This window comes from Xiphophorus maculatus, chromosome 15, assembly GCF_002775205.1.
Source record: "Xiphophorus maculatus strain JP 163 A chromosome 15, X_maculatus-5.0-male, whole genome shotgun sequence".
NCBI lineage: Eukaryota > Metazoa > Chordata > Actinopteri > Cyprinodontiformes > Poeciliidae > Xiphophorus > Xiphophorus maculatus.
In genome coordinates, this window is record NC_036457.1 from 682,707 (window position 1) to 704,575 (window position 21,869).

At 37.7% G+C, this 21,869-nt stretch overlaps 1 protein-coding gene across 1 annotated transcript in view; it reads left to right on the plus strand.

Moving 5' to 3' along the window:
- The window catches only part of map3k5 (mitogen-activated protein kinase kinase kinase 5), a 77,236-nt gene extending 56,472 nt beyond the window's left edge, over positions 1–20,764 (plus strand). The window contains exons 16-30 of the mRNA XM_023347571.1: positions 94–221; positions 348–484; positions 1,743–1,848; positions 6,660–6,817; positions 9,150–9,327; positions 10,931–10,948; positions 12,114–12,291; positions 13,258–13,426; positions 13,497–13,682; positions 15,584–15,689; positions 16,937–17,180; positions 17,269–17,381; positions 18,529–18,650; positions 18,735–18,811; positions 19,706–20,764. Coding sequence (XP_023203339.1) covers positions 94–221; positions 348–484; positions 1,743–1,848; positions 6,660–6,817; positions 9,150–9,327; positions 10,931–10,948; positions 12,114–12,291; positions 13,258–13,426; positions 13,497–13,682; positions 15,584–15,689; positions 16,937–17,180; positions 17,269–17,381; positions 18,529–18,650; positions 18,735–18,811; positions 19,706–19,766 — 1,981 coding nt within the window. The 3' untranslated portion in view covers positions 19,767–20,764. The remainder of the gene's footprint in view (positions 1–93; positions 222–347; positions 485–1,742; positions 1,849–6,659; positions 6,818–9,149; positions 9,328–10,930; positions 10,949–12,113; positions 12,292–13,257; positions 13,427–13,496; positions 13,683–15,583; positions 15,690–16,936; positions 17,181–17,268; positions 17,382–18,528; positions 18,651–18,734; positions 18,812–19,705) is intronic.
- The last annotated feature ends 1,105 nt before the right edge of the window (positions 20,765–21,869 follow it).

Genomic DNA, 21,869 nt, shown 5'->3' on the forward strand with positions numbered 1-21,869 from the left:
ACACATTTTTCCATTTTTGCCAATCATGTATTGTCCTTTACTTTGCAAATGTGATGCATTTTGTGCAAATTATAAAATTTTTAAACAATACAGGTATTCTCAGCCGCTGCATGAGGAAATTGCTCTGCACAAACACCTGAAGCACAAGAACATCGTCCAGTACCTGGGCTCCATCAGTGAGAACGGCTTCATCAAAATCTTCATGGAGCAGGTCCCTGGAGGTGAGAACAAAACGTTTATATTTGATAACATTTAGAAACGCAAACTCTGAATGTTCTGACGGATTAATCCTCTGCTGCTGATTTTGGGTCAGAGTGAACGTTGATCCTTGTTTTATTTGTGCTCAGGGAGCCTGTCGGCGCTGCTGCGGTCCAAGTGGGGCCCTCTGAAAAACAATGAGCCCACCATCGGTTTTTACACCCGGCAGATCCTGGAGGGGCTCAAATATCTGCACGACAACCTGATAGCTCACAGAGACATTAAGGTGGCTGCTGCCGTCACACACACACACACACACACACACACACACACACACACACGGCTCAAACCGGACATCCATCCATTTTCTGTTCAATTTTGTGGGGTCGGGAGGAGCTGCTGCCTCTCCAGCTGCGTTCCGGGCGAGAGGCGGGGTCACCTGGACAGGTCGCCAGTCTGTCACATCAAACCAGACATTTTATACAAAATTAATATTTTTTTGTACTTCCTCTTTGGTATCTACTGTTTCTAAAAACAGTCAAAGTGCTTTAAAAAACAGTCAGCAGTTTTTTGGGGGGAAATAAGTTGATGTTTTTTATTGTCTGGAAAACGAGTAGTTTTCAAAAACCTCCACATTCCGTAGGCGCTGCGCCGTTGCCTAGCAACCCCAACCTGTCGCTTAGCAACCCAAGTAAGTTTAGTCAGCTGGTTTTATTACTTGTTACTTACCATGATAATAAAACGTGCTGCGTTCCTGTTGGTTAGCTGTGACTGGAAATCCTTATTTTAAAATATGTTTAATATAAAACAATTATTTTATTATTGCAAATTTTGGGGTAAACGATATTTCAGAAAATAAATTTATATATTTTTAATATATTTCTAATTACTAAATGTAAATAAATCTTTAATTAAATAGACATTTTAAGCAACTTGAGAGAAATTATTTTCAGAAAATGACTAAAATTCATGAGAAAAATTTGTTGTTTTTTTCAACGTAATTTTTCCCCTCAGTAAAAAAACATTTGTTCATTTGCAAAGATTTTACTTCAATTTATCCACATTACATTATTCTATGGTTAGAACTTGTGTTCATGTGTTTATTCTATATTCCTTTTTTTCTTGTTGGTCTTCAGAAGTTGCTGTTTTCTAGACTGTTTACTAAAAATAATAAGAATTCAACTTTAAAACCCAGAAAAAGACTGAAATAAATATATTTATTTATTTCTGTCAATATTTATTGTTTTATTACAATAAATTATTTTTAATTCAGTCTCTAATATAAGAACATGTGCTTGCCAAGGAAAAAATACCACTTAGCCACTCTTCAAAATGGGGAAGACAAGAGAACATGCCATTCAAGAAAGGCAAGAGAATATGTGTACATTTAAATATATTTGTTTCTTTTAAATTGTTTGTCTTATTAACAAAGGAATATAAAACGAGGAATACATTTTTATTTGTTAGCAATTTGCTAGCATTTATTTTGACTGATATTTTAAATATTATATTCTGGTGTTTTGTTTTTTTTCTTTTTTCCGCAGGGTGATAATGTCCTCATCAACACCTACAGCGGCGTCCTGAAGATATCAGACTTTGGCACATCTAAAAGATTGGCTGGAATCAACCCCTGCACTGAAACCTTCACAGGTACTGACGCATTTCTTTCTCTCTGTTTTTACAGAGAGACACTTGTAAAATGTAGATTCCTGCCAAAACAGAAAAAACAGAACCAGCCACTCTGCACTGCAAAAACACAAAATCCTACCAAGTGTTTTTGTTTTGTTTCTAGTACAGAACTAATAATGTAAAAGAAAAGACAGGTGAGTACCTAAATATTGTACTCAAGTAATAGTGAAAAGTAGTTGTCCAAGAAATTACTCGAGTAAAAATTAAAAAATATTTGGTAATAAGGTAACTTAATCTGATCAATATTTAAAATTTTTAACTTACAGCATCAGATAGACAAAAATATAAAGATAAGTGGACAGTTTGATATTTAAGAGACCAATATATACATTTTCTCTTATTTGTCTCTTATTTATAAAAAAAAAATTCCCTTCTCACCCACCGCGGGTGGTTCTTATCCTCTGAGCTCGGGTCCTCTACCAGAGGCCTGGGAGCTTGAGGGTTCTGCGCAGTATCTTGGCTGTGCCAAGGACTGCACATTTCTGGACTGAGATGTCTGATGTTGTTCCTGGGATCTGTTGTAGCCATTGGTCCAGTTTGGGGGTGACTGCCCCGAGGGCCCCGATGACCACAGGCACCACTGTGGTCTTCACCTTCCAGGCCCTCTCCAGTTCCTCCCTGAGGCCCTGGTATTTCTCTAGTTTCTCGTGCTCCTTTTTCCTGATGTTGCAGTCGCTTGGTATTGCTACATCTACCACAACGGCTTTCCTCTGTTGTTTATCCACTACGACAATGTCTGGTTGGTTCAACATTACCATTTTGTCTGTCTGGATCTGGAAGTCCCACAGGATCTTAGCTCTGGCGTTCTCCGCCACCTTTGGGGGTGTTTCCCACTTTGATCTCGGGGTTTCCAGTCCATATTCTGCACAGATGTTTCTGTACACTATGCCTGCAACTTGGTTATGTCGTTCCATGTACGCTTTCCCTGCCAGTCTCTTGCACCCTGCTGTTATGTGCTGGACTGTCTCAGGGGCCTCCTTGCACAACCTGCACCTTGGGTCTTGTCTGGTGTGGTAGATCTGGGCCTCTATTGCTCTGGTGTTTAGGGCCTGTTCCTGGGCGGCCAGGGTGAGGGCCTCTGTGCTGTCCTTGAGTCCAGCTTTTTCCAGCCATTGGTAGGATTTACTGATATCAGCCACTTGGGTTATTTGCTGGTGGTACATCCCATGTAGGGGCTTGTCCTGCCATGATGGTATCTCTGGCACCTCAACCTCCGTTCCCTGTTGTCTGAGACATTCACTGAGCACATTGTCTGTTGAGGCTTTGTCCCTGATGTATTTATGGATCTTAGTTGTTTCGTCCTGGACTGTGGTTCTCACACTCACTAGTCCTCTGCCTCCTTTTTAGTATCTCTCATGGTATGAGGTAGACAGTAGCTTGAAGGGTCTTGCCTAAGGACCCAGACTGGATTCGAACCCCCGCCCTCTCGGGTGATATACTGGTGTCTTATCTATTGAGCTATCCAGTCACCCAGAGCTAAGATCCTGTGGGACTTCCAGATCCAGACAGACAAAATGGTAATGTTGAACCAACCAGACATTGTCGTAGTGGATAAACAACAGAGGAAAGCCGTTGTGGTAGATGTAGCAATACCAAGCGACTGCAACATCAGGAAAAAGGAGCACGAGAAACTAGAGAAATACCAGGGCCTCAGGGAGGAACTGGAGAGGGCCTGGAAGGTGAAGACCACAGTGGTGCCTGTGGTCATCGGGGCCCTCGGGGCAGTCACCCCCAAACTGGACCAATGGCTACAACAGATCCCAGGAACAACATCAGACATCTCAGTCCAGAAATGTGCAGTCCTTGGCACAGCCAAGATACTGCGCAGAACCCTCAAGCTCCCAGGCCTCTGGTAGAGGACCCGAGCTCAGAGGATAAGAACCACCCGCGGTGGGTGAGAAGGGAATTTTTTTTATTTTTTATTTATACTGTATATATAAATATAGATATATATATAAAATATTGAAATCAGTTTTTTTCAATATGAAATTTCTGAAACTTAAAAAAAAACTGCAGCTGCAGTTGAGAAATTTTACTCAAGAAAAAGTAGCAATAGTTATGGAAGAAAATTATGGCCAAAGAAAATAAAAATAGTGAAAAGCTGAAAAGTTAGCTCATAAGCAGAGTTCAGTAGTAACTAGTTACATTTACTCAATTAGATTTACCTGAGTAACATTTAGGAGTATTTTTACTACACTTATGCTTTTTACTTTTACTTGAGTAATTTTATTATGAAGGATCTACAGAAGAGGATTAGTGCCACTGAAAAAAAAACCTATTCTGATTTTTAAATTATTTTTTTCTTTTTTGTTGGTTAGAATTCTGACTTTAATCTTCTGTGATCAAAAGTCAGAATAAATTTTTTGTTTAGTTTTTTTTCCCTGTGGCACTTATATTCTTCCATAGATAATTCATAATAAAGTTACTGAAGTACAAGTAAGAAATACAGTGGGCGTGCCGTGGTGGCGTAGCAGTTAGCGCGACCCGTATTTGGAGGCCTTAGTCCTCGACGCGGCCGTCGCGGGTTCGACTCCCGGACCCGACGACATTTGCCGCATGTCTCCCACTCTCGTTTCCTGTCAGCCTGCTGTCATATAAGGGACACTAGAGCCACAAAAGACCCTGGAGGGGTAAAAAAAAAAAAAAAGAAATGCAGCATAGTAGAAATACTCCTAAAAGTAATTTTTTCCCCAAAAAGTTGGTTACTACCCAACTCTGAAAATAAGTCATTTTTAAGCAACATGTAAGAGCTTGTTTATTCTTGTTAATTCCTTAATATTGATTTAATTAAAGGACTAGTACCACTATTTTAATTAACACATGAACGTGAAATAATCTGCCAGTTTAACTAGTGCTTTTTTTGTCAATATTTATTGATTACTCCCTTAAAATAGGCTCATATATCTTGCTGAAAATTGAAACTTGAATTATATTTGCACAAAAAGCTGGATCAAAAATACTTGGTGAGATGTTGTGTCCCTTTCTAAAGAGTTAATCTCATGTTCCTCAGCTGAACTGCCAGTGATGTCCTTAAAAATAGCCACCTGTTACTATTTGGAGACTCTGGGCTTCAGCCTGCGGTCAGATCAAGCAGGATCGTGTCAACACAAAAGCAGCCAAGTGTGGCTCAGTTTGACCTCATAAATTAGACCATCTGGAGCAGACCGGGACTCACCCTGAAAGGTGGGACTCTTTTTAAGAAACTGGGCTTCTCCTTGATGTAGCAGCCCACGCCTTCTATAAATGCGTCAGCGGCTGTTTTTAGCTGAATGCACAGACTGCTTAATGCAGCAAATAAGCACCTAGCAGGTTATTAATAGAACAAAGAGTTCTTTCAGCTGAGATGAGAAAATCTTTCTTTAGAGTCGGGATTAGAGACTCTTAGCTGTTACTTCACACAAGGCTCTGAATGGAGACTTTCAGGAACCGTGTCATCACTTCAGAGCTGAGTTCATTTGTGATTATCTCTAATAGAAGCTATTTTTGGTGTTTACATCAGTTCTTTCACACAGTGATGACGTTTCTTTACCTGATGCGCTGTTAGTTTATTGTTTGTGGCCTTTTGCAGACCAGGAAGTAATACTTTGCTTTGAAAAAATACTCACATCCCTTAAACATTTTCATTTAGCAAAAACAAACCTCAATGACTGCAACTAACAATCATTTTAGCAACCGATTAATCGATTATTCTGCCGATTAATCGGATAAGAAATTACATGTTCTGCAGATTTTTTATTTAACCATATAAACCTTTTTACATAAAATATTAGAAATACATTAAAGGATGCAAATAAACGATTCAATTCCTTTTTTAATCAGTGAAGTAAAATTTTATTGCATAAAGAGCAATCACTTAGTAGTAAATATGCGTCTGCAACTAAACAATACTTTTAACATCAACATATCTAAAATCTGCTATAATTAACATCAATACAGTGTAGGGCTGATCTGTTGCTTATTTATTTGGACTAACCAATTAATAAATGGGTAATAAAAGGTGCTTAATGGGAGATTTTTGTATTCATTTGTTTATGTTTTTACTTGTATATATGTTTATGTATTTATAGTCCAAATTTGAAACAAATTATTTATTTGGCTGTTTTGTAAACTTTTAGCTGAATAAAGTTCAACATTTGAAGTTTTGCTTATCGACTGTTAAGAATATAAACTTTACACATTTACATCCATGCTCTTATTTTGAAGGGGGTGAAGACTGTAGTTCCGTTTCCTCTCCTTACATTTTCTACCTCTCTTTATTTTCTCCCAATAACTTTATTTTAAACAAGGAACATGCAGGTACAAAATATAATAAAGCAATGGAGAAAAAGATGTAAAACCTGTAACTTATAATGTCCATATAATTATAATCGAAGTAAGCGCTTTAACCTTAGTTTCTGCTAAATATTGTATTGTTGTCGTGCCTTAGTGGAACTTAAGTTTATGATTAGTTCTTTAGGGTTAGCGCAACTAACTTTTTAGTTTACTAGGTTATTTAAACAGTTTGCACTGGATTTTTTGTTAGGATTATTAAGATAAAGGGAAACCAAATCCAAATGCATGCCACACTTTTCAGAGTTTTATTTGTAAAAGTTCACATTCTACTTCACTTTTTGTTGCATCATCACTTAAAATCCCAATGAAATACTTAGACGTTTATTGTTGTGGTGTAAAAAAGTTCCAGGGATTTGACTGTTTCGTAAGCTGCTTATTTATTCAGTCTGTACAGTAAAACGGAGCAAAACTTTATCATCTGTGTGGTATTTCTCCTTCAGGCACATTGCAGTATATGGCCCCTGAAATAATAGACAAAGGCCCGAGAGGATACGGCAAACCGGCAGACATCTGGTCGTTGGGCTGCACCATCATAGAGATGGCAACTGGAAAACCGCCGTTTTATGAACTTGGAGAACCACAAGCTGCCATGTTCAAGGTGAGAAACGTTAGCAGCTGAAATAGATTGTAGTGATTGTAGTATAAACATCTGGGACCACACTGAAGTACTGCAGGTCAGTATTTTCTACATTTTTGTAGGATTTTTATCTGAAGTGGAATCAGATTTTGCTCAAAAATCCCCTAAAGCAAAATGAAATCATCCCATGTTGTGCATCTGAGAGCGGTTGAGGTTTGTGAAACCTGCGTTAACTGTTGAGTCTTTGCTTTAAAAAAACATTTTAACTTTAAGTGAGACCTGGAATGTAGACGAACTGGTAAATTGAGAGGTTTGTATTCAACAAGACACTTAAAGGTGACCTATTCTGCTTCCTTGAACAAGTTTGGATAGGTTTATGGTCTATACAAAAACCATATTCATAAAATCTTTTACACAAAATCATTCTTAGATAGTCAGATTTTAGACTGGTTAGTTCTGCTTTTTTGAGATTGTTTCAGAATGAGCTGTTCTAGGGCTCTGTCACTTTAAATCTAAACAAGCTGCTGCTGGCCACGCCCCCTAACTCAATGTTTACACTCGTATGTGAAAATGGCTGCAGACAGATGTGCAATTATGCAACCGCACATCTTTGAAGTGCAGCAGTGGAGCCTCCTGCACAACCAAAAAAGGTTTCTGGATGGTAAATCAACAACAAAACACCTGTCTTTTCCAGCAGCCATTGTATGGCGCCTGCAGCAATAAAACCAGCTGACCAAACGTGCCGGAGCTCAATATGGGTTGCTAGGTAACGGTACGGTTCCCGTCAAATGGAACTTAAAAATCAGGAGATTTTTGAAACGGCTCGTTTTCCAGGCACCAAAAAGCATCAATTATTTCCACAAAACAACTGGGGTTTTTTTTAAGTGCTTGAGCTTTTGTAGAAGCAGTTGAGACCCAAATGTAAGTACAAAAATGTGCAAAACGTAAATTTAGATCCTCCACTTAAAGCTTGAAGAAGCAACCTATCTTTCTCTGGATTTGAACCGTGGCCTCATATTTGCAGTAGAGGACTCTTAAGGCCTGCTATGATAAATTTATACACATACAAGCCATTTATTAATTATTTTGGACTTTTTAATATCTGTCTGTTTTGTACATTCTGGGAATCTAAAACAACTTCCTGAATTAACTTTTTGTTGTTTTTGAAATATTTATCTTATTTGCTGACACATAATCATCTTGTAGAACATCAAGTAGTTCACACCATTGTATGCAATCCTTTTCATAATCCACGTTGTTGCCTTTGGCTAACGTTACATCGGCACCTTCCTGTTGTCATCATAATCGCTTTAATGCTGGAACCAGTTTGCCTTGTCTGTTGATCTGTAAAATAACTGCACTGAAAGTGAAATACAAGCTCCCAGACTAAAAGCTGCTATTTTTACACTTCAAAAAATCACACTCTGTGTTACCTGAGAAGGTGCAGCATAAACTGACATAAAGCCAGACGATAATTACCAGATCTCAATCGGTCTTTAAATGCAGAAAGGAGCCTATCAATCAAAGAAAAATGTGTTCTTTAAGTCTGAAAGTTAAGAAGAAAAGCTAAATCAGATATTCACTTTCATTTTATCAATATGGGAATGTACAGCCATTCAGAAGGAGAGATATTTTGGTGTAAATGTGTACATCAAACCCAGAACAAATACAAAAAACCTTGCAAAGATGCTGGTTGAAAAGTGTAACAAATAATAAGTGAATCAGCTATTTTGCACTTGCATTGTGTTACCACCTGTGGGCTGCAACACGATGGAGCCCAAATGTTTGTTTGAACACAAACAGACGTGTGGCCTCCAGGGAGGAGCAAGCTGCAGAGCCTTTTTCTTTCTTTGTTTTTTATTTATTCTGAGAGTTTAAATAGCATATCTGCTGTGGATGGAAAGTTAAAACTCACCAAAGCAGCGAATTGTTTTTCCTAACCACATGTATCCCATTAAGGACAATGGAGGGGACTTGTTGGATGTCTGGAAATCATTATGGTGCTCATGTAAAAGCTCCCAACTGGGGAATTTCCCATATGATGGGATTTAATTGAAGAACAGTGAATCTATAAAGAAGACATAATGTGCACCTATTGTACCTTTTAAAAATGGGAAAAAATAAATCATTGGGCTCATTTTAAAGACTGAAGTCACAACCTCATGTTATTTTTTCTCTCATCTTCATCTAAGCCTGAATCAACAAACATATGGCTTAATGAAAGGAATAGTTTTTGTAGTACTGACTTTGTTTTCCTCTGAAAGTTTCTCCGTTACTAACTCCCAAAGGGTGGCATGGTTAATTTCTTAACCATGCACCATACCGGATTAGATTTCCTGACTTTCTTTTGCAGGTTGGTATGTTCAAGATCCATCCAGAAATCCCAGATACGATGTCACCAGAGGCCAAAGCGTTCATCCTCCGCTGCTTTGAGCCCGACCCAGATCGGCGCTCCACTGCCGTTGACCTGCTGACCGACGAGTTCCTCACCGTCACCAGTCGCAGGAAGAAGAGCAGGACGAGCCTCGCAGGTTTATACGATTCGCCAAGTTCTGGCTGGCTAAAGACTTAGCTTTAAATATGGAGCTTTAGGGTGTTTAAACACCTGATAGTCCGGTAGACTCGGTTCAATTAGGGAACAAACTTGTAACATTTGTTACATATTCAGCTGCTGCGGTGCACTTTCACACTGCACTTCATCAAATGATTCAAAAATTAACACACCTGTTCTCCTCCTCACCTGTGGGGCGCTGCATCAACAACTACTGAAGGAAACGACACAAAAACATCTGAAGACGACATGAGTACAATGTCCTTTTTCACAAAATGCAAACAAAAATGGAGTGGCATCAGGTTTTAGTAGGATTTCTTTTTTGTCTTTGGTTAAAAAACCACAAGCTATTTCTCACGCTAGTGCTAGAGGAATATGTTTGTCTTGGTTGTATTTACCCAGAATTCCCTGTGCTGTAGACCACTTCCTGCTTTGAAGTGGTATCCGGTCAGCTTACATTCACGTTTGCATTCAAACCACACCAGAGTTCACTTCAACCAAACCAAGACTGAGGTTTTTAGTCAAAGTTTCCACTTTTTTGGTCACATCTCACCAAACGAACCAAACTTTCTAAACAGACAAACTGGAGTTTGATTAAAGCGGACCAAACAGGGCTGGTGGGAGTGGTGCATTCACACCAGCCCTGTTTGGAGTTTGACTTAAGTGAACTAGTTTGTTTGCTTAGAAAGTCTGGTTTGTTCGGGGAGTGAAATGAACTCTGGTGCGGTTCGAATGCATATGGGAATGCAAGCGGATTGGATACTGTTCCAAAAGCAGGAAGTAACTATATTGCAGGGAATTCTGGGTAAATAAAATCAAACCAAACACATACGTCTAGCGCTAGCAGGAGAAATAGCTCGTTGTCTTTTGCCAATGACAAAAGAAAAATCCTACAGCTGTTAAAATATGACGCCATTAAGGTTTTATTTATATTTTGTGAAGAAGGAAGTCACACTCAGTATCTTCTTCACAGGTTTTTGTGTCATTTCCTTCAGTAGTTCTTGCTGCAGCGCCACCACAGGCGACAGAGGGAACAAGTTTTTCAGAGGGTCTGGTTTGTTTGACACAGAGCAATGTAAAATCAATCTGCAGCAGCTGAAAATGTATCAAATGTTTCCATTTTGTTCCCAAATCTACCAGTGTAAAAACACCGTTATAGGGAGGCTTAGATGTAAAGATTAAGAGAAGGCTTTCAAAATCCATTGCCTAGTAGAAAAGGTGTCTTAAAAACTAGAATTGAACCAAACAGAACAATTTTATGCAACTTCAACCTGCAGATGCAGAAAGAAATTCTGCATTAAGCCCAAAGATGGACCACAGATTACGTTTATGACAATTGCTCCTCTTGCAGATAACTACTTCTCAAGCAACTGCTTTTCAGATTTGTAGCCACATCCTTCCTCCCTTGTATTTCATGTGAATTTAAGCTCAGTCTAAAATCTCTGGAGGTTTGCATCCAGTGCAAAAGATTAGGAAACGGCTTTAAAGCTGCACTGTGAGCTGCGTGTTTGGAAATATTTAATCCTGTCCTGTTTTCTTCTAATGAAACATCTAACACTAAAATTTCTGCTTCCTCCCTGCAGCTCCTTCATCTGGATCAGGTGAGACACATTTACCACTAAATGTTCTACTTTTAACTGGATTTCAGTTGCATGGAACATCTGCTTAGTCTAAACCAGCGTCTTAACCACAGTTTACATTTCTGTTCCTTCCACTCTCTTCGACTCCCCCACTTTCCAAGAACCTGAAATAGGCTTTAGGCGACTTTTTCCACATTCAAGTGTTTATAAGATGCTTGTAAAGTGAAATCATTTGCTGTAATTTGCTTCAAGATGTGTGAAGATACAACCAGTCTTCATAAACTCGAAGCAAAGTCACAATAGATGTCTGTCTGCTTATCCTTCCTCAATAAATTAATTCTCTTCCCTGCAAAAACAGAAACTCATACCAAGTATTAAACTAACTTACAAGAAACCTTTTATAGGTTGTAGGAGCTTTATTTAAGTCAATAAGTCCTTATCTGAAAAAGTATTTGTTTTATGGGCAGATTATTTCACATATAACATGAAATGTTTCCCATTTTATAAATGAGATAATCTGCCCATGAACTATAATATTTTCATCAATATGAAGGAATTATTCACTTAAAATAAGCTCCTATATCTTGCTGAAAAGTTACTTTTAAGTTAGTTTTGTCTTATTTCAAGTGTACTTAGATATTTGCAGCAGAAACTTAGCTAGGGGTGTCCAAACTTTTTGTTACATGGGCCAAAATCATCAACTCAAAACTACCTGTGGGACGAATTTTTCTTCTTTTCAAACTAAAACACTAAAAGTTTTATTGAGAATAAACCGTTCCAGCTCAACAATAAACAAAGCATAAAATATTTTAAACAAAGAAAATGGTCAGATTTTTTTTGTAGGAAATGAATTTGACCCTAAACTTCAAAAACATTTTGCATGCAACCGCTACACTAATTTATTTGGACTTATTTGATTTAGGTCAATCTTTATTTGATTGAATTTGAATAAAAACATTTTTTTTAAGTTTCCATCTTCATCATCTACCTGCACCGATGAGACAAATTTGTACATCTGAACTAGACCAAAAATGCTTAATATTAAATTTTTTTGCAGTGTTCAATGTGTTTCTTATACAGAATAACAGGTGTTTCCTTAAACTTAATCAGATATTTTTGATTATAGTTCAGAATATTTGTTGTGTGTACGTTTTGGGAGTGTGTTAACCTTCGTTTCGTCCTTCAGAGTACCTGCGCAGCATCTCCCTGCCGGTGCCGGTGGTGGTGGAGGACACCAGCAGCAGCAGCGAGTACGGCTCCGTCTCTCCCGACAACGACCTCAACACGAACCCGTTCAGCTTCAAGCCCAGCGTCAAGTGCTACAGCGAGAGAGACATCAAGGGGCAGAGGCCGCTTTTCCTCAGGTAGAGCAACTAGAACGGGTCAACGGGGTCGGAGCGGCTCATTTCTCCTTTGAAAAGAAATGACCTCTTATGCAGATTTTAACCTCGTGAGGTTAAAGGTTTGTAATGGCTCAAATGTAAACAGTTTTAACATAAACTCTGCAAAAACACAAAATCTTTCCAAGTATTTTTAGTCTAGTTTCCAGCACAAACATTTCAGCAATCCTGAAATGAGACAAAACTAACTTACTAACCTCCTTAATATTGATGAGAAGCTGGTATTTCAACTGGCAGATTAATTAATTTAGCAGAAAACATTTTTCGCTTGATATAAATGAAATAATCTGCCAATGGAACTATTGCTTTTTATCAATATTAAGAATATTTTTCACATGAAACAAGCTGATGTTTCTTGCTGAAAAGTTACTTGTAAGTTTTTTGTTGTTTTTTTTAAGTGGACTAAAATATTTGCACTTGAAACTAGACCTAAAATACATGAAAAGGTTTTCTGTTTTTGCAGTGTATGTCCTAAAATAGATTTTTATGAAGCTTTTCATTCAAACTTGATGCAGTCATTACCTTAATATTGATTTCAAAAGTATTAGTAAAGTGGCACATTATTTAAATAAGTGAAATAATCTGCCATAATGGTTTTATCTGCATATAAACACGGAGAGATGTCAGTCATGGATTGTCAGAGCTGTGTGCAGTCTGTGTAAATGTCAGACTGCACACAGCCCGTCCGCTGACGGGCAGGGCCGTAAAACGGGGGGGCCAGTGGTTCCGGCGCCTATGGAGTTCAGTTGCACATTCAAACTTCCCCAAACGAACCGGACTTTCTAGGCAAACAGACTGGAGTTTGATTAAAGGAGATGAAACACCAATTGTTAAGTATCACAGTCACTTCTTATGTTTTAGAGAGGTATGTGGAGCACCTGTCTAATGAAATTATGATCTTAAAACTACATTTTCAAACGTTATTCTCAGCATTCCAGTGGAAAACTTCGAGGACCACAGCGCACCTCCGTCTCCTGATGAGAAAGACACCGGGTTCTTCATGCTCCGGAAGGACAGCGAGAGGCGGGCCACCCTGAACCGCATCCTGACCGAGGACCAGGACAAGGTCGTAGGAAACCTGATGGAGGCTCTCACGCAGGTGGGTGGTGGACGAAAACCTCAGGAAGTAAATATCAGCATCTGGTCTAATGACTCAAATTGACTTTCAGGGCTCTGAGGAAATGAAGCTGAAGGCTCAGCACATCTCCACCCTCGTCGTGAGTTTGGCCGACTTTGTCCGTGTGGCTGACAGGAAAATCATCGCCACCACCTTGTCGCAGCTCAAGCTGGAGCTGGACTTTGACAGCACCGCCATCAGCCAGCTGCAGGTCGTGCTGTTCAGCTTCCAGGATGCTGTGAGTCTGCACAACGCGGCACAGCGCACAAAACATAACGTATATTTCATCTCAGACTTTCCACCCAAACTAAAACAACTCAAACACTTAATTTCTGGGCTGAAATGATTAATTGGATTAATCGTGATTAATCGATTATTGAAATAATCAACAACTGGATTATAGAGACTCAATACAAAAAGCTTTTTAGTGAATAAACAACATATTCAAGAGCAGTAATTAAGGCAAAACTGTGCAAAACATATATATATCATTTGCATTTAAAATAAAAATGATTCATCAACTCAATCATAATTACTCGATTATTAATATTTTTATTATAAAAAATAATAAAAATTCTTTATTATTACTTTGAAATAAAAATAAATAAAATAATTTGAACTAGGTGAAGCTAAAACTGCCATGTAAGAATGATTGTTAATCTTAAATTGAAAATGTATTTATTTGTTTGCACAGTAATGGCTTTTTTAATTGATTACTATATTGTTTGACAATTATTTCAAAAATTGATTAATCACAATTAATCTTTCCAATCCTATTATGCTCTACTTTGTTTTTGTTTACTTTTGCAACATGATCCAAAGAATAAAACACATTGAAGTTAGTGGTTGTAAAATGTAATTTCTATTTATAAGGCCTAAAAACCAGTTTCTTCTGAACCCCAGTCATGTGATTTCCTGCCTATTATCCTTCCCCCTTCGGCTTTCTGTCAACCTCTGAACACTTTGGTGTGAATGTTTCATGCCTTCTACATCTGCTGCATTCAGCAGCAAGCTTGCCTCTTTACTCTCCTCCAATTCTGCACAGATTTCAGAAAGAATCCTAAAACTCTTCAGTGAAAAAAGAGGATCTGCCAGCAGATCCTTGCAGCCTTCAGCAAATAGGTTCATCTGCTCTCTCCCCTTGAGAAATGTAGATGAAACGACACATGAGCAAATTGTTGTTTTCATATTAGTGAGCGGCATTGCGTAACCTAAAGCAGAAAGTGGAGCTCTGACGCCTCCTGCTGGTCGCCAAGTTTGGATGAAAATATTTTTTTAAATCTATTTTAGAAGATATACACTGCAAAAACACAAAATCTTTCCAAGTATTTTTGGTCCAGTTTTTAGTGCAGATATATCTTAGTACATTTGAAAGAATTAGCTACTTGCTAAAAAGTTACTTTTCAGCAAGAAATATGAGTTTTAAGTCAATAAATTCCTTAATATTGATGAGAAAATACTAGGAATAATGGAAGATTATTTCATTTATAATATGAAAATATCTTGTTATATGTGAAATTGATATTAATGAATTATTGACATAAAACAATCTTGTAAGTTAGTTTTGCCTTAATATATGTGTACTAAGATATTTGCACTAGAAACTAGACCAAAAGATATTATTTTGTGATTTTGCAGTGTTTCATAAACTTAAAGATGGTATACACTGAAAAACACAAAATCTTACCAAGTATTTCTGGTCTAGTTTCTACTGCAAATATCCTAATAGATTTAAAATAAGACTAGTCAACTTAAAAGTAAGTTTTCAGCAAAATATAGAAGCTTGTTTTAAGTCAGTAATGTGAAAAAGTTATAGTTTCATTGGTACCGTTACCTAGCAACACCAGCCAAGTCCAGCCCGTCACCTAGCAACCCAGTTCTAGTTCCACTGGCAGATTATTTCACCTGTAATAAGACATTGTTCCCATGTTATAAGTGTTATAATATGCCAGTAGAATTAGAACTTTTTCATCAATATTAAAGAATTATTGACTTAAAATTAGCTCCGAAATCCAATTAAAAGTTACTTGTAAGTTAAATGTGCAAAGATATTTGCACCAGAAACTAGACCAGAAATATTAGGTAAGATTTCGAGTTTTTTGCAGTGTGTTCTGAATATGCAAATCTCGACATTTCCAGGTGAACAAAGTGCTGCGAAACCACAACATCAAGCCTCACTGGATGTTCGCTCTGGACAACATCATCCGGAAGGCCGTGCAGACCGCCATCACCATCCTGGTGCCAGGTAGCGTCCGCGGCGTCTCGGGCAGAGCCCCTCTAATCGGGTTAGAGCCAGCCTGCTGCTGGCCACATCCTACCGATGGACATGTGAGCTGTTTGGTCCCAGAGCTCAGCTTTGAGCACAAATAAGAAAAGAGGAGGCTAAAATGCTTTATATTCAGGGAATATATGGAGAAAGACACTCAGATTTCAAATAAATATTTAGCTTTTTTTTTTTAAATCTGATTAACAATTTGCTAAAACATTACAGAGTGATATATCAGCAATTAAATTGATCTAAGAAAACTATATCTGCTTTGGCTTTTCCTTTTCAGCTTGCACTGCAAAAACACAAAATTTTACCAAGTAATTTTATAGTGCAAATATCTTAGTTCACTTTAAATAAGACAAAACTAACTTACGAGTAACTTTTTAGCGTAACAGAAACATGTTTTAGGGTTAATCCAATTAATTTTGATTAATTAATTATGGAAATAATTGTCAACTAATTTGGTATCTGATTAATTATTAACTGGGGTTCAGATTCCAGCAGTAATTAAGCCAAAACTGTATAAAAATATACACATTTTGCATTTAAGATAAAACACTTTTGTCTGTAAATATGTTTTAGTTAAAACTACTCAAACTGCAAAGTTTTAGCTTCACTTGGTTCAGATTAAGCAATAAAATATTTATTTTCTTAAATTAAAAAGGAGTTTAGTTATTTATTTGCATCTTTTAATGTATTTTTAATATAGAAAAAAGTTTTAGGTGGTCAAATGAAAATCTATGCAATATGCCAATTTTTATTTGATTAATTGTCAGAATAATTGATTAATTGATTATTTATTTAGTTGTATTACAGAACTAAAGATGCTGGAACTGAAACTGTTATTTTCTTTATAAATTAATTAATGATTTTGTTCACAAACTTGAAGAACTTGTTTGCAAAACGTCCAATTTCTAAAAATAAATATGCTGTAATTAGATTTTTTTTTAAACTAGAACTTCTGTCAGCCTTATGAAGGAAGGCTGACAGGAAATGGAAATAAAGTTTTCCATTTCATTTTACAAATAAAAATCTGAAAAGTGTGGGTTGCATTTTGTGTTAAGCCCCATTTCTTCTGTTTCCTCTAAATGAAGTCCAAATTACTTGAAGTTTTTATCTCTATGTCTGAATTCGAGCTTAACAAACCCAGAGCAACCAGAAAAGCAGCAACGTTTCCGTCTCGTTGCTTGTTTAATTAACAGGAGGTTCTGTCTTGCTTTCAGAGCTGAGGCCTCACTTCAGCCTGGCCTCAGAAAGCGACGCGGCCGACCAGGACGACTTCGACGACGACGCGGAGCCCGTCAAAAACTCCACCCACCAGAGCCGCGTACCCGCCGTCGTCGCCCCGGACGACACGGTGGCGACGTCCGGCGTGAGCACGCTCAGTTCCACCGTCTCCCACGAGTCCCACAATGCGCAGCGATCCGTGAACATGGAGCTGGGCCGCATGAAGCTGGAGACCAACAGGTAGACACCGATAACTCCTGCATGACTGTTCTGGTCGTTTTCGTCGTCTCCTAAAATAAATCTCCTGTGTGTTTCTGGTTGACTGCAGGCTGCTAGAAGAGCTGCTGCAAAAGGAGAGAGAGTATCAGGCCATCCTGCAACAAGTGCTGGAGGAGAGAGAGCAGGAGATCCGACTGCTGAGGATTCGCTCTGAGCCTGCAGGTCTGCGCTTTAATGAAACCAACACAATCTGGCTGTGGTTCAATGTGCAAAAGATGTGGAGACGGTTTAAAAAGTGTGATCATACACATCCATACACACAAAGATGGCACTTTTTTATCACCTTCTGGAGGTGCAAATTGGAGGATTTCAGACTACAGCACATATTTCCTGACTTTCTATTGAGCTTATTAGTCTCCTCGTTAGTACAGTGGTGAGTATCCCCGCCTGTCACCCTGGAGACCAGGGTTCGATTCCCCGACGGGGAGTGAAGTTTGTTTCAGGTCCCTCTTGAAAATGAGATCTAGATCTCAACGGGGTTTACCTGATTAAATAAAGAATATTATAAATATTATAAATCAATTGGCTTCCTTCAAACTAACACGTTGCAGATTTTGCACACAGGTTTAAAGGTTTATGCATAAATTTATACACAATTTAAAGACAAGTGTTTTGTTGTACTTCCTCCATTTGGGTCTCAACTGCTTCTAAAAACAGTCCAAGCGCTAAAAAGGTTTTCAGCAATAAGTTAAAAGTTTTTTGGTGTCTGGAAAATGAGTCGTTTCAAAAACCTTCCGAATGTAATGTCACAAATCAGTAGGAGCTGCCCGGTTACCTAGCAACCCCAGCCGAGCTCTGCCCATCACCTAGCAACCCAAGCGAAGTTTTAACACATTTGATCAGCTAGTTTTACCACTGTATGTGCTGTACAATGGCTGCTGGAAAAAGACAATCATTTTGTTGTTGATTTACAATCCAGAAACCACTTGCTGCATTCTTGTTGGTTGTGCAGGAGGCTCCACATCTGCTTATCAAAGTTGTACAGCTGTATAATTGCACACTTGTTTACAGCCATTTTCACATGCAAGTATAAATGTTGATTTGGGGGCGTGGCCAGCAGCAGCTTATTTGGATTAAAGTGACAGAGGACCTAAAGCAGCTCATTCTGAGAAGAGCTCAAAACTAAAATCTCATTATATTTTGTGGAAAAGATGTAATGAATATGTTTTGTTTCGCCCTTAAACCTATCCAAACCTGTCCAAGGAAGCAGAACAGGTCACCTTTTGAATAGCAAGCTTCATCATTTAGTTTTGGAAACATCTTCTTGGGTACTTTTTTTAAATAAATGCAAAAATTTGCTCTGCTCTAGAACCCCCCACTGTGTCAGAAAACTTACAGGATTGGAGAGGTGAAGCTGCAGAGAGACATGAAGACCCCGAGCTGACCGGCTGGCTGAGGCTTTCCGGAGCTGACCAGGACGCTATAGACAGAGTAACGACATTCTACTTTTTATTTCATCGCTACAGGAACAGGTGGTTGTTAAATTAATATTCATTTTTTTGTCTTTTTCTTTAGATACTGAACGAGGAGTATACTTTAAATGACATCCTTCATTATGTGACCAGAGACGACTTGAAGAGTTTAAGACTGAGGTAGTTAAACATTCACTCTTTACTGTAACTGAAGCTCAGTTTCACTTCTGTGTTCAGTCACAGAAATACAAGCAGACGATTAAATCTGTTCTGAACAGGAATACAGAAGTGAAGCTGCAGCAGCTGCCTGTTGCATCATTGTGCATTGTGGGGTTTTACTATGTTGGCACAGAAAAACTTTACACTTTCTTCTCTTCTCTTTGGGACCAGATGCTCAATAGCTTATTGTCTTTATTTACAAATATAAAGGGGAAAACTTTGAAATTGTGTTTTCTGTGAATTATGAATGATGAAGATCAGCAGACCTGGGACCTGATTTGTCTTTCTCTGCAGTGAAAATATTCATACTGCTCAAACTTTACTGCTTTTTGTCATGTTAAAACCACAAACTTCAACATTTTAACACATTTTAACAGGGAGAAGTGAAAGGAAAAGGAAACATGCTTATCTTATCAACAGACTCTCCTGGCTAAGCTGAAGAAAAACAATCAATTAGTAATCAAAGTAATCAATTACAAATTTATTGATGGAACTTGACTTAATGTCGTGTTTTGATTATTGATTCTATCTTGCATTGTGTTTCTGTGTTTGTAATGATGTAAAGCTCTTTGAAATGCCTGCTGCTGAAATGTGCTGTACAAATAAAATTAGATTTGATTTTTTTTCAATTTAACACCATGTCCTGTTACTTTTTCCTATTAATTTTCTATTGACTCAGCATTTTAAATTGGACTGCGAGTTGTACGTGTTTTAATACTTCTTGAATCTCAAATGTATAATAATCAATTAAAGTAGTTTAAAAAAGCATCATCATAAGGGATTGTTACTAAATTCGGTGTATTAGCTGCGATATCCTTTGAGCTTTCAGCTTTTTCTCTTCTTGTTTCTCAACAGAGGTGGAGTTTTGTGTAAACTATGGAAGGCCATAACAGACTTCAGGCAGAAACCAGCCTGACGCCTTTTCTACCAGAAGCCAACCTCGATGTTACCTCAGTATTTATAGGAACAACCAGACGTTTAGGAGGAGAAAACCTGCCTTTATTGGACAGCTTTCCAACCACACAAGAACCTTCTGGAGAATTTTCTAATTTTCAAACCAAGATTCTGGATTTAAGATTTTTAAAACTATTTAAAAAAAGAAGTGCCACTTGTTTTGATAGGACTGTTGGGTAGAAAATGCTGTTTTTGTTACAGAGCCACAATGACAAAACTATTGAAATGTTAGGCTTGTTTTTAGCTAAACACTTTCTCCAGACTTGTCGTTACGTTTACAGAAGTGAAGATTGAACGCTTTTTAAAACACCTGAGACACAAAATACTACATCCAACATCATCTATACTAATATTTTTTATCACAAAATCTTATCACTACTTTATTTAAATAAATTTTATTTAATTAAACTGTGGAACATGACAGTGCATGCTCCTTGGTTTTAGTTTTATTTTTTTATTTTATTTTTACAGTTTTATTGCTAAATATTTTCCTCTTGTAAATAATGTGTTATACTTCATCTGTGAATGACTTTTATGTACTTTATAGAAGATATTCCTAAACATAGCTAAGCCTCCATGTGAATTGGACCAAGCCTACATTATGAAGACAATGGGGAAAATGACGTGTATATTATTATATTTTCTAGTCTCAGCTGTCATAGGAAATAGCACTCAGTTGGTAATTAATTAATATAACATGATCTGATCATTGGCTTTTGTTGTTGTACACTGGCACAGTTGTGTTCATATCCTGCTTGTAATCCTTGAATCTGATGTATTTTGTGGTGAAAATTCTGAAATGAAAACAGATTTCTCTTTTAAGGATCTTTTTTAACTATTTTCTCTGAAATGGCGGAAATAATCATGAACAGTTTGTCGGTTTCATTTTATATTCAAGATGATTCAAGATTTTTGTGTCATTGTTAAAATAAAAATTTTTATGTTGAAGCTGTGAAAAAAGTGTGAAATGTTGTATTTTCATTTCCCTGCTTTCACAGGCGATCGTACACTGATGTAAAATTTACATGTTTGCAACTAAAAGCACCAGAAAAGTAACTACAAAATAGTGAATTGTTAGAGATTGCAAAGGTATTGAGTAACTGTACCATAGCGTGAGAATTATGGCCAGTTATAGGCTTGAGAATAATTTCTCAACTTAAATTAGCAATTCTAATAGATCTGTAAAAATTAAAAATGTGTATATTTTTAAGTAATACACCAATATTATTTCCAGAGGGGGAATTGTACACTTATATCAAGGGCCACAAATGGCACAGTTCAGTCAGTAAATAAGGTCATATTTATTGTTTCAATTATATTTAATCATTTGTGTACTGTTTAATTTATTACATTTAAACGTTACATTACTTAAATGTAATAATTTAAGTGAAACAAAATATGTAAATGGTATAAATAAAGACACCAACCATTACTTAAATACACTGCTCAAAAAATAAAGGGAACACTCAAATAACACATCCTAGATCTGAATGAAAGAAATATTCTCATTGAATACTTTGTTCTGTACAAAGTTGAATGTGCTGACAACAAAATCATCAATGGAAATCAAATTTATTAACCAATGGAGGCCTGGATTTGGAGCCACACACAAAATTAAAGTGAAATAACACTACACGCTGATCCAACTTTAATGTAATGTCCTTAAAACAAGTCAAAATGAGGCTCAGTATTGTGTGTGGCCTCCACGTGCCTGTATGACCTCCCTACAACGCCTGGGCATGCTCCTGATGAGGTGGCGGATGGTCTCCTGAGGGATCTCCTCCCAGACCTGGACTAAAGCATCCGCCAACTCCTGGACAGTCTGTGGTGCAACGTGATGCTGGTGGATGGAGCGAGACATGATGTCCCAGATGTGCTCAATCGGATTCAGGTCTGGGGAACGGGCTGGCCAGTCCATAGCTTCAATGCCTTCATCTTGCAGGAACTGCTGACACACTCCAGCCACATGAGGTCTAGCATTGTCCTGCATTAGGAGGAACCCAGGGCCAACCGCACCAGCATATGGTCTCACAAGGGGTCTGAGGATCTCATCTCGGTACCTAAT